General features: G+C 41.6%; 2 protein-coding genes across 5 annotated transcripts in view; one reads left to right on the forward strand and one right to left on the reverse strand.

The window, feature by feature from the left end:
* Positions 1–3,515, forward strand: part of ORC2 (origin recognition complex subunit 2) — a 55,364-nt gene extending 51,849 nt beyond the window's left edge. The window contains exon 15 of one of the 2 annotated variants that reach the window (XM_033859907.2): positions 2,633–3,515. In XM_033859907.2, the coding sequence (XP_033715798.1) occupies positions 2,633–2,795 (163 nt within the window). In that variant the 3' untranslated portion in view covers positions 2,796–3,515. The remainder of the gene's footprint in view (positions 1–2,632) is intronic. The other variant, XM_019939167.3, reaches the window with a different exon arrangement.
* On the reverse strand, positions 1,574–17,593 carry NIF3L1 (NGG1 interacting factor 3 like 1). Of its 3 annotated transcripts, none has more exons than XM_019939173.3 (7): positions 17,509–17,593; positions 14,417–14,877; positions 13,405–13,567; positions 10,742–10,868; positions 8,497–8,635; positions 6,793–6,876; positions 1,574–2,967 (listed from the first exon to the last, which is right to left on the reverse strand). In XM_019939173.3, the coding sequence occupies exons 2-7, from the start codon at positions 14,850–14,852 to the stop codon at positions 2,783–2,785; spliced, it is 1,134 nt and encodes a 377-aa protein (XP_019794732.1). In that variant the 5' UTR covers positions 14,853–14,877; positions 17,509–17,593; the 3' UTR covers positions 1,574–2,782. The 3 variants fall into 3 exon arrangements, with proteins under 3 accessions (XP_019794732.1, XP_019794731.1, XP_019794733.1); XM_019939172.3 differs by lacking the exon at positions 17,509–17,593 and adding an exon at positions 16,778–17,499; XM_019939174.3 differs by lacking the exons at positions 6,793–6,876; positions 17,509–17,593 and adding an exon at positions 16,778–17,501.
* Positions 17,594–17,597: the final 4 nt, after the last annotated feature.

The raw sequence follows: 17,597 nt of genomic DNA on the forward strand, positions 1-17,597 counted from the left end.
TACCAAATTTTCATTATTTTGGCATATATCACTTGGGCCTCAAGTCTTAAGTATTTAGGTCCCCTAAATACCTTTAGCATCTTTACTTTTGCTACCCAAAGTGTGGTCCTCAAAATGGCAGCATCAGCATCTCCTGGGAACTTAAGAAATGCTTGGGCCCTTACTCAGGCATCTGAATCAATCTGCATTTTAACTAAATCTCCAGATGTTCTGGTACACATTAAAAGGTATGGAAAGCAATGATGTATACAACTAAGCGATCAACATGTTAAAGTTAACAGTTCAGAAAATTTGACAGCTGAAAGTAAATAATCTTGAGTGGTACTTTTTTAAAAACTGCACAGGAAGAAAAAAATAAAAATAAATCCTGCATAGGATGTGTTTGGGGGTCTTTTTAATTATTTAGAAATGCTAGCATGCCAGTAAAGAAACTGGATTTAACATAAAATTACTTCACTGAGATCCTCACTGCCGTCATCAGTCAGTTACAGATGAAATCACATCACACCTTGAGTGTGCTATAAAGAAAAAAAGGAGGGTTTGAGAGCTACTGGCCTCAGTTTATTTCTTTGTCATCACCTCTGACCATACCTTCCCTGCGTTGCGCTTTCCACCATGACAGTAATTACTTGGGTCTACATGAATTAATTCCTTGGGATTTTCAATGTGCTGTGCTGTTTCTCTACTTAGTGCACTTGTTCAAGCTGTCCCTCTTGACTGAATTCTACCCCCTTTCCCCAGAAGACCTTCCCTATAAACCCTATGCATATCTTTATCATAGTTACTTAAGAGTTTATTGTAACCGTCATCCAAATTCCTGTCCTATCCTCCCCACATCTCTATGGGCCCAGCACACAGAAAGTGAACAGTGAATGAATGAATGAAGCAAATACCATTAAGACAGTCTCTCAAAGCTGCTATCATCTCATTCTCTCTACTTTGACAAAGCTGACCATCTCATTGAAGCTTTCTACTTCCTGGCTTCTGACACTTAGCTGTTCTCCCACCTTTCTTGGTGGCTCCTCCAACTCTAACTGGGGGGCATTTCATAAGGCTCACTCCTATTATTTCTGTAGTGAATCAGTATTACAGATGAACCACCAAGAATAATTTATAAGTTAGGATCCCAAAGCCTCCAGGAGAAAAAAGATTGGTAGGAAGAGGATCCTACAAAGGAAATATAAAATTCTATGCTTCTCATCTTAGACAAATAGTATTTTAAAAGATTTGCTTTTGCCATTACCATAGTAACATGCTCAGTGGAGAAATTGGAAATACGTATAAAAGCATTAAAAAGAAAAAATGGGGACTTCCCTGGTGGCGCAGTGGTTGAGAATCCGCCTGCCAATGAAGGGGACATGGGTTTGATCCCTGGTCCAGGAAGATCCCACATGCCACAGAGCAACTAAGCTCGTGCGCCACAACTACTGAAGCCTGCGTGCCTAGAGCCCGTGCTCCTCAACTAAAGAGGCCACCGAAGTGAGAAGACCACACACCGCTACGAAGAGTAGCCCCCGCTCGCCGCAACTAGAGAAAGCCCACGCGCAGTAATGAAGACCCAACGCAGCCAAAATGTATATATATATATATTAAAAAAAAAAACCTCTCATCATACCCCCCAGAGAAAATCACAGTTAAAATGGATTTTTTTTTCCCTTCAGGATTTCTTCCATACCTCTTATATCAGTTCTGTCATCAATGTATTTGATTAAGATACACTGTAGTTAAGCACACAGGCTCTGGAGCCAGACTGCCTGAGTTTGTGTCCTAACTAACTCCATTACTTCCTAGCTACGTGGCCTTGGGCAAACTACTTAACCTCTGTTTCAGTTTCCTCATCTGTAAAATGGGAGTAACAATACTTATATGCTTGTTTATAAAGGATTGAAAGTGTTTATAAAGCACCTAGAAGAGTGCCTGGCACAAAATTAATACTGTATAAGTACTCACTAACATTATTTTGAAAGTTAACCATCTTTATATTGAATACATTACTAATAAAATTACAGGTGAGTTACCTAAAAAGCAATAAAGCAATAATTACATGAATAATGATCATGTATATTTAAAACAAAAAGCAAAACTCATCCTGAGGGACTTCCCTGGCCGTCCAGTGGTTAAGACGCCATGCTTCCACTGCAGGGGGCACTGGTTTGATCCCTGGTCGGGGAACTAAGATCCTGCATGTGGCACAGCATGGCCAAAAAAACCCAAAAAACTCATCCTGATAAATCTCATCCTGATTCTGAAATTTAGGTGGGAGGTTAGTGATCTAGGAACAGAAACATACAGATAGACCTTATCACCCTCCAGAGGCTACTACCTATATACAGGTGTTCTAATCCCAAGTTTTAAAGTTTATATGTATATATATATTTTTTTTGGAAAAGTATATTTTTAAAATAACTAAGGACAGAGAGATATAGAATGACACATCCCATCTATAATTAAGCTAAGGAGATGATTACTTGAGCTACTGATATTTCCCAAGAATGTTAAGTAAACAGGTTTACTCCATCTTTCCTAGAGGTTATAATGAATACATATTATACAATATATTCTTTAATTTGTTCTTTATAATAATTGTTCTTTAATGGTAATTATATTATTGTTTTTACCTTCCGAGCTACAGAACATCTGGTGAAGCAGATCAAGAAACCAGAAATGATAATGTACCTTCTAAGACATTCTTTCAGAAGGATACCCCACTGATTCATGTGATGCATTTGAGCTGGGAGCCGTTCGACTTGCAGATTGTGTCATCTGGTTGTTCCTGCATGCATTATACCACATGAAGAGGGTCCCTGTCTATTTCTGACACGATAATATTAATCTTATTCTCCAAGTAAGCATCCAGCATATCTCGAAGATCAGAAAGAAAGCCTCGTTCAGTGTTGCTATGTTCACAGAGGATCACATTTATTCCTTGGGAAGCAGCATCTAGAACATCATGATGGGACATCTCACCTGCCAACAAAAGAAAGAATAAATATTTAAATATTAGACACAGAGTCTGAGGAATGCTGAACCATAACAGCAGAAATACCAACTTTGCATTCTGTATGAAGCAAATGTAGTACACCAGAACTTTACATATAAATCTAGAAAGTTATATGCATGTTTCTTACATGTCCTCCAATTTAAAAAGAGATACGGAATTCCAAATTCTTTCTCCTTGGCAGATCCAAGGCAAGTAACCAAATTCACACATCCAACAGTATCTAATACTGCCATAACTAGACCTGTAGAAACACCCATTCAAAATGTTTCCACAATAAAATAAATGACCATTGCTAAGTAAAATGGGGCTTTCAAAAAGTTTCTTTCTTATGTAACTATTAAATAACAAATACCTCAAGAAAATCCTAGGCTTACAGTGATGTGAAGCCCACACACTGCAACGAAGAGTAGCCCCCACTCGACGCAACTAGAGAAAGCCCGTGCACAGCAACAAAGACCCAACGCAGCAATAATAAAATATAAAATGAATAAATAAATCTTTAAAAAAAAGAAAATCCTAGGCTTACTTCCCAGAGACTCCTTTACACTTTGTGAGTACCAAAATTTTCAGCATCAACCGTAGTCTAATTCATAAGGATGAAATGAACTTAAGGTTATTTCTAAATTAAAAGCAAGGTATTTTCCTTTGACTTAGGCAAAACGCCTAGGTATTTTCCTTTGACTTAGGCAAAACACCTAGAAGTTACTGGTGGAAGAGGATCTCATCTTTTGTGAAAAGATTTTGGGAAAACTCAAATGTTTTGAATTTTAAAAAACACCATGTATGAATCTGATGACTTCCAACTTAAAAGCAAAAATATATTATGCACAATTTGGCTTGTTCATAAAAAGCATAATTTTGAAATAAAAGACATAAACGCATTAAAAAAATGGTTCTTAGAAAAAAAAGCCCCCCTGCCCAAATCTTCAATTCCCCACACTCCCCCCTACCCAAATATGCATCATTTCATTATAAGGAATAGTTTTTATTCAGGTACCTTTTAAAACATCTTAATCTAAGTAACAGTAGAGAAAAAGTAAAAGGAGAAAAAGACACTAGGGTGGCTCAGTTAGAAGTCATGCTTTAGGAAAGACAATCTGGCTGCCTGGACTATTATAAATGCACTGGCTGGAGAAGGCATGGAAGTGGAAAAATCCATAAAGACCCTGCAGTAACACCAGAAGACAAAGGAAAGAAAGGCTGGCTCAGGATGGCAGCTATGGGAAAGAAAAAGCAAATCAAAGACAATTCATATTTGCAAGGAGCAATCTCGCCATCTGCTGGTCTTTCTAGGATATTACCCTTTATGACCTAACACATCAAGCTCAAAGGAAGGGTGATGAAACCGGTCTATTGGCTAGGGCTTCCCATCCCTGAAGTTATATTCAAAGTGATGCCTCACAGACCGTAGACATCTTAAGTTAGCCAGATAAGAAGATATTTTCTGTTTCCCCAACTAACAAGATAGGAAGGACATTTTAACATTTTGGAACTGTGTGAATTTATCTTATGTACATATTGCTTTTATAATAAAAAAACTAATTTAAAAAGTCATTATTTATGAAGAAACAGACACTCCAAACTGAGAGATATACAACAAAGCAAATGGCCTACACTCTTCAAAAATGTCAATGCTCTGAAGACAAAGTGTAGAACTATTCCAGAGGTAGTGTGTGATCATGGATTGGGTATCAACCTGAAATCATCACAACATGGTCATATAAGAGAACATCCTTGTTCTTAGGAGATACAATGCTGAGGTATTTAGGGGTAAAATGTCACCGTATCTGCAATTTATTACAAAATGGTTTGGGAGGAAACATGTAAATATATAAATATAGGTATGCATACACAAATATATACACATATATTGTATGATATGTTAGAGAGAGAGAAAATGTACAAATGTGGCAAAATATAACCATTAGTAATCTAGGTGAAGGGTATACAGGAGTTCATTGTACTATTCTTGCAACTTTTCTATACGTCTGAAATTCCTTCAAAGTAAAATGTTAAAATTTTAAAATAGAAACACCATGTTGTAAGATATCAAATTGCCTATACACTGAAAGTTTATTTCAATCTGGTATAAATTTGAGGGCTTATAAAAATCTTACCTCTTTTGAAGGATAGAAAAGAAAACAGGTAATGGTCACATACATTTTTAGTTGGTTCAAAAAATACATCATGCTTGCTCAGATGCTGCACCTCTATACTTAGGGATGTGACAATGTTTCAAGTGCAGCAGCCTCTGTAAGGGGGTGTGCCAGACAATAAGGCATGGGTGTGGGTGGCAGGAGAAGCCTTAGTAATGGAGGGCCCCATTATGGAGGGTAGCCAAAGGAACAGCCAGGGGCTTAAGACCCTTGAGTCTAGTCCTAGAAGTGGGAAAAGTAATCTTTAACCCCCAGTCTCCTAACCCTCAGGAGGCGCAGAGGTGGAAATACCGCTGGTAGCAGCAGTGTACAAAGTGCCTCCAACTCCTTGGAGGAATGATGGGCCAAGTTACCAGTTAGGTATTACCCACAAGGACAGAGTATAAAGCCTGGGAGCCAAACAATTAACGTCCAATAAGAAATGCATACTGTAGGTTAAGAACAAAGTGACAGGAATCGGGAGAGGAAGTCATGACCACCAGGGGCAGGAGCTGGACACTGTCAAGAAAAAGCTTCTCAGGGGAGGTGTCTCTGAGCTTTTACCACTAGAAGTTTAAGAAAGGGGCAGGGCTTCCCTGGTGGCACAGTGGTTGAGAGTCCGCCTGCCGATGCAGGGGACGCGGGTCCGTGCCCCGGTCTGGGAAGATCCCACATGCCGCGGAGCGGCTGGGCCCGTGAGCCATGGCCGCTGAGCCTGCGGGTCCGGTGGGGCAAAGAGAAGACATCTTAGCCAGGGAAAACAGCATGAGCAAAGGCTGCATGAAAGAGGATGAAACATTTAGGCTTCACCAGGACAGCTGAAGGAGATCACTGAAGGGTTTTTAGCCTGGATAATATTATCCACCATCATATTTGTACTTTTGAAAGTTAAGTTTGTGGGAGTGTGTAGAAGATTAAGATTAGAAGCTTGATGAAGTACTTCAGGTAGAGGATGCCCGGATGGAGATACAGAGAAAAGTTCTAGAAAGATTTTGGAGTTACAACTGATAGAAACTGATGATTGTCTTTAGGGCTGAGTAAGAGGAACCATTTTCTACCTAAGATGACAAGGTAGAAAGTGTCCCATTAACTTACATATGAAATCTGAGAAAATCATGTTTAGGAAGAAGTTAGGTTAAATAAGTGGAACATCAGTTTTTTAGATAATCTAATTGTTTAACGATTTTTTCCCCTCCACAAAGAATATGGTATGTTCCCAATTTTGGCATAGTCCCTATTTATTTCAGGTTCAAGTAACAGATCCATCTATATGTCAGATGCTGTCCTAAAGCCTGCTATTATTAGATCCATCTATATGTCAGATGATGTCCTAAAATATGCTTTTTTTTTTTTTTTTTTTTTTTTTTTTTTTGGGGGTTCGCGGGCCTCTCACTGTTGTGGCCTCTCCAGTTGCGAAGCACAGGCTCCGGACGCACAGGCCCAGCGGCCATGGCTCATGGGCCCAGCCGCTCTGCAGCATGTGGGATCTTCCCGGACCGGGGCACGAACCCATGTACCCTGCATCGGCAGGTGGACTCTCAACCACTGCACCACCAGGGAAGCCCTATGCTATTTTTTAACTTGAAAAAAAATAAACCAAAGTAGGGAAGGGATGCACAAGAAAAGGGTAGAAAAAAGATCCAAAGGCTGTCCTACCTGTGAGGTAGAGGTCGGCCTCTGTTCCCTGAAGGACACTGCTCCCAGAACCAGCACACACGGCCACGACTTTGACTGCGGACTCTTCCAGATAAAGGAAACAAGAGGCCACTACTTTATAATTCCCCTTCATTTTAATATTATAATTTGTACAGAGAATCCTAAGTGTAATGCAGATTTCACTCCTAGTCTCATCACCAGTACGTGAATTTTGCTTACCAAGTTTTAAAAAATAATAAAAAACATCTTCACATAGGCAAACAGACTATTCCTTGGCATTGCAGAGCTAACCCAAGGCAGCATTATTATTCCTTCAGATGTACGTTGCTGCAGAAGCCCACATAAGGCACCCCTGAAGAGTATCAACCACTATTAGCACTAGGCTTTGGGCTTCACTGCAATGCTACTCAGTAAAGCAACCTCACCCGGGTCTCCAGGTAACAGTGAGAGGTAAGCAGGTAACTCTCTGTTCCCAGGTAAGGAAGCTAAGGAACTAAAAGGGCTAGTTAGAGGATGCTGTGAATGGATTTGACACACATTTTTTTTAATATCGTATTGATCCTGAAAGAGCATCCTCTGAAGAGTGAAATACAGAATCTTTCAAGCCAAAAGTCAATAAGTGTTTAGCACTTAGGTTTCTAGAATGGACACTTCATTAGTGGTATTTCAAAAGAGTGGCACTGGAGCTGGTCAGAAGTCCAATCCCATCTCTGCCACCAACGCTTTTTGGAAACAAACACTCATGAGTTGTTTGATCTAGCTGCGGACTTTGGATAAGTTTCTTTCCAAACCTCAATTTTTTTCACCTGTACAATGGGAATAATAACACCTCCCAGACAGCTAACGATGGCCAGCATTTACTGCACTTAATGTGTGCCAGTCACATGAATGATACCACCACCTCGATGAGTTAGGTTTTATTATTTCTGCAGTTTTTACAGACGAGGCTACCAGGACACAGGGTAAACAGCCTGTCCAAGTCATGCAGCAGACAGGACAAACGTGAACCCAAGGCGTTCAGATTCCACACTCATAACACCTGCGCTCTACTCGCTGCAGTGGGAACTCACATACTCAGGACACTAGGTACAGTGCTAGGCTCACTGCAGGGGTCCAACAAATGTTCTGTCCGTTCCTTTTGTTACCCAAAATACTGGGGAAAGCCAAGAGAAAAGGCAGTGGCTACAAAACTCAGAAACTGCACTGGATCACATCACTTAGCACTACCTCACTATAAAATATTGCCAGTATTGTAAAATGTAAGATTTGCATTGTAACTGGAACAATCACAATTTCCAGCTTTCTTCCTGGATATTGGTAGGATTGCACTTCATGCTCTCCCTGGGTTGAGTAATTCTGGACAATGAATTGAACAGAATACGTATTTCCAGACTAGAATGTTTAACTGATGGTTTGAGACCCTCCCTCTGCAACAGTAACCAGTCTACAATGAGTAAACTTCCCCCACCGATTTGAGATGAATGTGGAGTGTGCCTGAGAAATAAATCGTGTTTAGGCCAATGAGATGTATATCACAGTATAACCTCAACCACCCTGATCGATAAAGTAAAGCAGTCATCGCCTGTGAGCTGCTAACACGTTTCTTAACACGTTTCTATCATCTATACTGACACAGCCAAGAGTTTCAATTTTTGCCCAACAGTATCAGTGAGTATACTGGACAAATAAAGGAGACATATTTACCTAAGGTCTTCCCTACTCCAAGAGCAAGGCGAACATGAGACAGTTTTAGGTGCCTTTTGATTTGCTCAATCATGGTTGCCAAGGAGACAGACTCATCCAGGGTGCATAACCGTCCCATCCCAGTATGTAGAAGCAGAGGCTGAAGAGAAACAAATTAGAAAAACTGTACATCACCAGTCCTAGAAACCAAATCCATAGAACAGACAGCAAATGCCGAGATCAATAAAACGAGCATATTGGGTTTCCCTGGTGGCGCAGTGGGTGAAAGTCCGCCTGCTGATGCAGGGGACACGGGGTTCGTGCCCCGGTCCAGGAAGATCCCACATGCCGTGGAGCGGCTGGGCCCGTGAGCCATGGCCGGTAAGCCTGCGCGTCCGGAGCCTGTGCTCTGCCACAGGAGAGGCCACGACAGTGAGAGGCCCGTGTACCGCAAAAAAAAAAAAAAAAAAGCGCATATTATCAGCTTGCTATAAAACCAGCTCCAGGCTAAAATTTGGGGATGCAAACCTGACAAAAACATTCTCTGACTTCTAGGAGCTCAGTCTCCTGGGAAGGCAGATGTTTAAACAATGAAAATAAAAGTGTTTTTAAATACAAAGTAGGTATTGTTTTTTTCTGGGAGCACAAAGGAATGACAAAATAAATGAGTTGAGACTAGGGGAGGTGGGTACTTGGACTAAGTGGAGTCAAACAAGGTTCTACAATGACTTGGGTCTCGAAGACAGACCAGAAAGGAGTTAAAAAAGGAGTGCTGTCAAGTGCAGTGTGGTGGGTTAGGGACAGGGTGAGATGTGGAGAGGCATTCTAAAGAGAGAGATCACGTACAAAGGTGCCAAGGTGGGAGAGACCGCACAGGGCAGATGGAAAAGCAGACAGTGTAGCTGGTATACAGAGCAAGGGATGCAGATGGAGAAGACGTGGAGACAGGGGTCCTTGCCAGTCATGAAGGGCTTCACACTCTAAGCTAAAAAGCCTGGATTGTCTCCTGTAGGCGCCCACTCAGGAGACTACTCATATCCCAAGTGAGAGAAGATGAGAGTTTCAACTACTGTGGTGGCGAAGCAAACAGAGAGGAGAAACATTTGTAGATTTAGGGACAGAATCAGCAGGGCTTGGATTTACAGGGGCAAGGGAGAGTTGTGCAAACCGCAAATAAGATAGATGATGATGCCACCAATAAAACGGAAAAAAGTGGTATTTAAAGGCGTGGTATGGGGATAAGGTCAATACTTGTATATATTGGATTTTAAATACTTGTAAGAGTCATAAGTGGAAAATGTTCAGAAAGTGGCTGGAAATATAGGTTCTTTTAGAATTTTTTATCTTTTACCTTAAGAAAGCATTCTGAGACAGGAAGTAAAGACATAGGAATCATCATACAAACGGCTGTCAAGTTAAAAGGATGAATAAAAACGGTCCAGGCATAGGGTATAAGATAAGAGACTGAACCTGTAACTGAGTCTCTAATCCTGAAGAAGTACCACTATGGTCTAAATGTTTCCGTCCCCCTCAAATTCATAGGTTGAAATCCTAACCTACGGATTAGGAGGTGTAGCCTTTAGGAGGTACTTAAGTCATGAGGCTGGAACCCACACGAATGGGATTAGTGCTTTAGAAAAGAGGCTCCAGAGAGATCCTTAGTCCCCTCCACCATGTGAGAACACAGAGGGAAGGCACCATCTTTGAACCACAAAGTGAACTCCCACCAGACACCACTCCAAATCTACCAGTGCCATGATCTTGGACTTTCCAGCCTCCAAAACTGTGAGAAGTAACTTTCTGTTGTTTATAAGCTATCCAGCCTGTGGCACTCTGTTATAGCAGTCCAAACATGTTATAGTAGCCCGAACGGACTAAGACAAGTTCCAACATTTTCTTATTCCTGAAACGTCTCCGTTTTTTTTGTGTGTTTTTTTTTTGTTTTCTTTTTTTTTGCGGTACGCGGGCCTCTCACTGTTGTGGCCTCTCCCGTTGCAGAGCACAGGCTCCGGACGCACAGGCTCAGCGGCCATGGCTCACGGGTCCAGCCGCTCCGCGGCATGTGGGATCTTCCCGGACCGGGGCACGAACCCGTGTCCCCTACATCGGCAGGCGGACTCTCAACCACTGCACCACCAGGAAAGCCCACGTCTCCAGTTTTAAATATACTTTCCAGGGCATGACATGCCCTCAATCACCACTTTATATCTAATAATTTACATATGAATTGTCAAACAAAAATGCACAGTAACATGTTTTTTATTACCTTCTCCAGTGACAGAATTTCAGTCTTCTGATAATATTGTCTGTTCTGGGAAAGAAAAGCCACCACCTGCATTAAAGCTTGCTGAGTACAATTCAGACTGAGCCGTGTTTGTTCTTCATCATCAGACCTAGAAAAAAAGTCACTTCCTGGTTTAGGATAAATATAAACAATGTATTTAAAAGAATCCACAGTTTACAACCTCCTATAATAGGAGATCAGATTTATATGGAATTTAGGACTTAATTCCAAGCCAAACTATTTTCTAGAATAGTGTTTCTCAAACTTTCACATGCATCAAAATCATCTCATGGCCTTATTAAAACAGACTGCTGGGCCCTACCCCCAGAGTTTCTAATTCAGTAGGTCCGAGTGGGGGCTAAGAATTTATCTTTCTAACAAGTTCCAGGTGATGCTGATGTTGCTGGTCCAGGGACCTCACTCTGAAACCCCTGTTCTAGAACAGTTCTTAGTCCTGGTTGTGCATCAGAAATCTCCTGCTGTCTTCTTAAAATAACAGCTGCTGGACCCTTCCATAGATCCAGTAAAACAGAACATCTATGAATGGGGCTGGGGCAAACTGAATTTTTTTTAAGCCCTAGAAAAGTTAATTTTCAAACATCATTGAATACAAGAATCTCCTGGACAGATCCTCAGGCAAACCCCATTCTAATTACACAGATCTAGGATAAAGCCCAAAATCTGCATTTTTCATAAGCACCCGTTAGCAATGATTCAGAGGTCCCTGAATCACCCTTTAAAAAGCAATGCCCTTAAAAAAAAATAAATAAATAAAATAAAAAAAGCAATGCCCTTGGGAATTCCCTGGTGGTTCTGTGGTTAGGACACGGTGCTTTCACTGCTGGGGTCCGGGTTCAATCCCTTCAATCCCTGGATCCCTGGTTGGGGAACTAAGATCCTGTAAGCCGTGGGGCACAGCCCAAAAAAAAAAAAAAAAAACCAATGCCCCAGAGCCTCTCCAAAACAACTAGCACCAAGAAAGTTTTGTATTTAACCATATACTCTAAATATAATCATAGAATTCTAGAACTAAGACACCTTACAAGATAATGTGGAAGTGTAGTTTCAACACTGGAACCATCTGTAGAGATTTGAAAAGAAAAAGCAAAAACAATGCCTGGCCCCCAATCTAATGGTAAATCCCCGATATTACCTGTAATATGGAGAAACTGGAACCAAACTAAATGTGCATCAGTGTTTTAAAAAGTCCATCAGTTAGGAAGAGGAATACTTCAAGAAATTACAGTACATTCATAATAAACACTGTGTAGCAATTAAAAAGAGAGACATACATGGATAGATTTCTAAGACATCTTAAGTTAAAAAGACAAATACAGCATACCATTTAATTAAGAAAGCAATGAATAAGACAAAACTACACATTTCTTTGTGTCCCTATACATGTTTGGAAAGATACCCACTTCTCTGAAAACAAAGGAAAAGACAACTTGAGTTGAAGATACTGGGATTGAGTAGAGGGGACAAGGAGAACTTTTGTATTGCTTAAATTTTTCATGCTTTATTTGTATAATTTTAATTTCAGTATTTACACAGTATTTCAGTATGGTAAAAGACACCATGACTGGAACCTATGCAAAATCTTATAAACAATTTTTCTTAAGATTCTTGGAATTCCCCAATATTATTAGAGGACATTTACTACGATTTTACTATAATGTATCTACACTTAAAAACCACTCATCAAAGAGTCATTTTTGGGCTTCCCTGGTGGCACAGTGGTTGAGAGTCCGCCTGCCGATGCAGGGGACACAGGTTCGTGCAACAGATTTCCATTTTATAAAAAAGTCATTGTACCTATCGTTTTTTTTTAACAATTATTAAGTCCTAGCTTTGTATAACTTGTCTTTTACGATGCTTTAGTAGGTATTAGGGTAAATCAGCCCCCAAAAAAATCTCTAATGAAGCAACATTTTTTTTTAAATTAATTAATTAATTTATTTTTGGCTGCATTGGGTCTTTGTTGCTGTGCAGCAACCGGGAGCTACTCTTCGTTACGGTATGCAGGCTTCTCATTGCAGTGGCTTCTCTTGCTGCGGAGCATGGGCTCTAGGTGTGCGGGCTTCAGTAGTTGTGGCATGCGGGCTTAGTTGCTCCACGGCATGTGGGATCTTCCCGGACCAGGGTTCGAACCCGTGTCCCCTGCACTGGCAGGCGGATTCTTAACTCCTACGCCACCAGGGATGTCCCTGAAGCAACCTTTTGGTATCTCAGCCCTAATTAAATAAATGATTGACCTTCCAAGAGGCACTTTAATGTATTTTTCTTTTCAAGTGTTTGGGAATCATCATTTGCTGGGAACTGATAAAAGTAAACCTATGTTATCAGCATATAACTAGGGTATATCTGCATACCCTAAGGTAAAAATAACTTTCAACATTGCCAGGAGGATTAGAAATACTGTAGGATGTGTGATATAGTCTCTCCCACATAGAAAATTTTTATTTTTTTGCTTTGAAAAGATCCCATGGTTCTCCTTAGGGACCTGCAGGCAAATGAGAATTATGCTGCTTTGTAAACCCACCCTAGGAAAGTGATTTGCTGCAAACTTAAATAACAGAGTTATAGAATCTGTAAGAAAGATTCTTACAAATTAATATACACAAAAAGAGGAAAAGATATTGTACCTAGCAGAAAAAGAAGTGACAGATACACCTGCAATTCCTTTCACTGCAGAAATGACTTTGTCCAGGTCTTGGGTGTGGGTAACATTGAATTCTACTCTGTGTGTTCCCTCCGTGGGGTAGTCAGGAGCTCTGGAAGCATGGATGGGCCTGGAGGTGCAAACTCCTAGAAAGAAAAAATTGTCAGAAATTGGAGTTTTTGTGGGTTTATTTAAAAATTAGAAAGATAAACCACTATGGGCAAAACTTTTAAGAAATGAGTATTTTTGAAAAGATTCATTCTCAGATGCTTATATAATATACACACACATACATATCCCTTATATATACATTCAACAATCCCCATAATTTAGGGATTTAGTACAGACATACATAATCAAATTTATTTTCAGATTTTCCAGAAGACTCGTAAATATCACAAAAAGTTGGACAAGACTGACTCATGAATTTTTACATAACATATAGAATTGTGACTGCTTACTAAATTTACTCATGTAAACTATGATTCAAGTCGCAGATGTTCATAATTTACTTGACCACAGTAATCCAGATTATATCATCACAGAAGCTTCAGCCCAAAATGAGTAAACTAAAAAGACTTGCTAAAACACATATGCTGAATTCCCTCATTGTGCTGGGCATAAGGACTAATTCAATAAAACTCTATTTGATTGACATATGAAGTATATTTTGGAGAGGCTTGAAGCTTTCAGTTCAGTTTAACAAGCGTTTCTGGAGTGCCTGAGTGCCAGGCACTGTGCCACATGAGTAAGGAATCACAAAGCTCGATCAAAAATGAAGACTTCCTATGCTGTCCTTGTTCACTAAGGATAAAAATTTCATTTTTCAAATGCAATTTAATTGCCAGATTTCAGCAAGATTATTTTAAAATATATGAAAGTAGAATAATGGTCCCCATCCCTAAAGCAGTTAAAACACTACTGGAAATACATTCTAAAATTTCAAAGCACTGGTAGGGAAAATACTGAATATGAAAGAACAAGAGGCTTCTCACCAAGCCCTTTAGCCAGCCAGTTGTTGACTCCCTGTGGAGCAGCATCATAGGCTGTGTGAGGAGAGTAGATCCCGACTCTGTTCTCCAGTGCCCGGATCACCAGGCGCTCTTTCCAGGTTTTCCAGGTGATGCGCTTCATAGGTCGGAAAATGGGTGGATGGTAGGAGAGAATGAGATCTGCCTTCTTCTGCAGTGCCTCCTCCATCACTTCTTCTGTCAAATCATTGGTTAGGAAGAGCGTGTTTACAGTGTGTGGTGGGCTTGGTTCCACCAGTAATCCAACATTGTCCCAACTCTCAGCAAATGAGAGGGATGCAAAGTCATTCAAGGAGGAAAGGAGAGTCTTTAGATCCATGAAGGAACGGGAAGAACTGCAGATCAGGGAATGGATTAGGCGGACTGTCGTGGGGACCAGGCGTACACGAGATGACAACATGCAGAAGTCAGGTAAAACTGAGTATCTGAAGTCAAAACACAGAAAATGGACCTTTGAGACAGCAAAGCGTATGAGCAAAAGAGCTGTAGTCCTACGTGCCTGGCTTCAAATACTGGCTCTGCCACTTACTGGCACATGGTATCATAGGTAAGTCATTTAACCTCTCTGAGCTTGTTTTCTCATCTACAAAATGGAGACACTATAACTTACCTCACAGGCCGTCTGGAGGAGTAAATGGATTAATATGCTTAAGTCACCTTGCACAAACCTGGTGCACAACACACAATTATGTTCCTTTCCTCCTCCCTGCCCCCTCCCACACACCCTTGTTTTTTTTTTTTTTTTTTTTTTTTTTTTTTTTTTTGCGGTACGCAGGCCTCTCGCTGTCGTGGCCTCTCCCGCTGCAGAGCACAGGCTCCGGACGCACAGGCTCAGCGGCCATGGCTCATGGGCCCAGCCGCTCCGCGGCATGTGGGATCTTCCCGGACCGGGGCACGAACCCGTGTCCCCTGCATCGGCAGGCGGACACCCAACCACTGCGCCCCCAGGGAAACCCACACCCTTGTTCTTGTTCTCCCCACCTGTGCTTCAACCACCCTTCTCCATTTCTCTAAATATTACCCTTCCTTCCAAGACCCTTTCGACTTCCTAAATAAAGCTTTTCTTGACAAACCTTCCTTTTCAGTGTCGTCCCTCTCCCTGTCCCACCTGCTTTTGCACTAGTTATTCTCATAATATTATATTCCTGTTTGTCTGTCTCCCCCACTACGCTAAAGCTACTGGAGGACAGAAACTACCTTTTCTGTATCTCAGGATGACCAACATAGGCCAGCACTAAATGCTTACTATACAGACTGACACAGTCCCGCTTCCCCCATCATAGCAGAATTTGGAGTTAGGGTGGTACATACTGACATTAAAAAGTGCTTTATCAAAAGAGTAACAATAACATATTTAAAAAGTTAAGTGTTTTGTACGGACACCAAGGGGGGAAAGTGGCGGGGTATGGGTGGTGGTAGGATGAACTGGGAGATTGGGATTGACATGTATACCCTAATATGTATAAAGTAGATAACTAATAAGAAACTGCTGTATAAAAAATAAATAAAATAAAATTCAAAAAAATATATTAGTTTAAAAAAAAAAAGTTAAGTGTTTTATCGGCAGCCAGAACCATGGGATGCACAGGTGAGTCACTCTGTGAATGGGTAGGGTCAAGGCAGGAAAGGGCAGGAGCTGCTGCCCCTGAGCCAACAGCTACCTGCCACACAAAGGCCAGAATCAAGAGGTGGGAGAGGTGAAGATGTAAGGGCCCACACAGTCTGTAAGCCTTATAGACATCTATATCCAATACAAAACACTGTCTGCTCCATTCTTAAATGTAGTATCTATGAACACTTTTGTTTTTGAAGAAAAGCATTTCATGGTATGCAAAATAATTAACAAGAAAGCATAGTCAATTGTAAATTTAATGAAATACTCATAACTCAATTTCAAAAGCAAATTTTTTTCAATATTTGTATGCAGAAATATTTAATATTGGGACTTCCCTGGTGGCACAGTGGTTACGAATCAGCCTGCCAATGCAGGGGACACGGGTTCCAGACCTGGTCCGGGAAGATCCCACCGGCCATGGAACAACTAAGCCCGTGCTCCACAACTATTGCGCCCTCGCTCTAGAGCCCGTGAGCCACAACTACTGAAGCCCGCATGCCTAGAGCCTGGGCTCCGCAACAAGAGAAGCCACCGCAAGGAGAAGCCTGCGCACCGCAACCAAGAGTAGCCCACGCTCGCCGCAAGTAGAGAAAGCCTGCGTGCAGCAACGAAGACCCAATGCAGACAAAAATAAAATAAAATAATAAAAAAAGAAATATTTAATGCACTTATTCAATATACAGTTTGGAGTGAGGTGGAACCACTCGAACCTGGGGTCTTGGAAGATCTTCTAAGGGTCCTTATACCACTTCCACTCTCCAGATTCCACGTCCTGATACTACTCCACTCTCCAGACTCTTCTAAATCTGGCAAGCCCTAAAGTGAAGCTCTAATGGGCCACCACGCCGGTTCTGTTACCTACTGTTACATTTGAAGGAGCCATTGTAAGTAACTAAACACTCCCCATTTCCTACGAAGCTGAGTAGCTTTAAGTCACAATTAACGAGAATGGGAGGCGGCAGAGCATGGTGGGAAGAGCACCGACCGACTCTAAAACCAGACTGCCTCCCAAAGCCACAGCTGTCTCTGAGGACTCTACCTCTGTGGTTTCCACCTCTGAAGGGTGCAAATAATAGTGCCCAGCTTACAGCGTGGTTGCAAGATTTAACCGTGAAGCTGGGAACAATGCCTGGCCTAGAGTCTGCACTATTTATTATTAAGATTCATTAACAAGGCCCACTTTACAGCCTGCAAACTGCGCCCTCTTGTTTCAGTCCCCCTTCAGGCCTTTTCTAGAACAATGAAGAGCGCAGGTGGCACAGCCGATAAGTCCGTAAGTTAAGTCCCCGGCCCCTCTAGAGCGCTATGCTCTCCCGCGGCAAGCCAGTTTTCTGCGCCTATCTCCTCCCCTGCCACCTTTCGCTGTAGCAGGTTCGTAAACCACAGCCCGCCGCCATGGCCTCAGCTACTCACGCTGAAACTTAACCCGCCCAAGACTCACCAGCCCCGGGAACTCCGCGAGCGCTATTTCCGGTCCTGCGCGGAAGTTCCCGGCTTCGTGAAAGTGGGCGGGGCGGGGGAGCCGGTCGG

This window comes from Tursiops truncatus, chromosome 7 (genome assembly GCF_011762595.2).
Source record: "Tursiops truncatus isolate mTurTru1 chromosome 7, mTurTru1.mat.Y, whole genome shotgun sequence".
Classification (NCBI taxonomy): Eukaryota; Metazoa; Chordata; class Mammalia; order Artiodactyla; family Delphinidae; genus Tursiops; species Tursiops truncatus.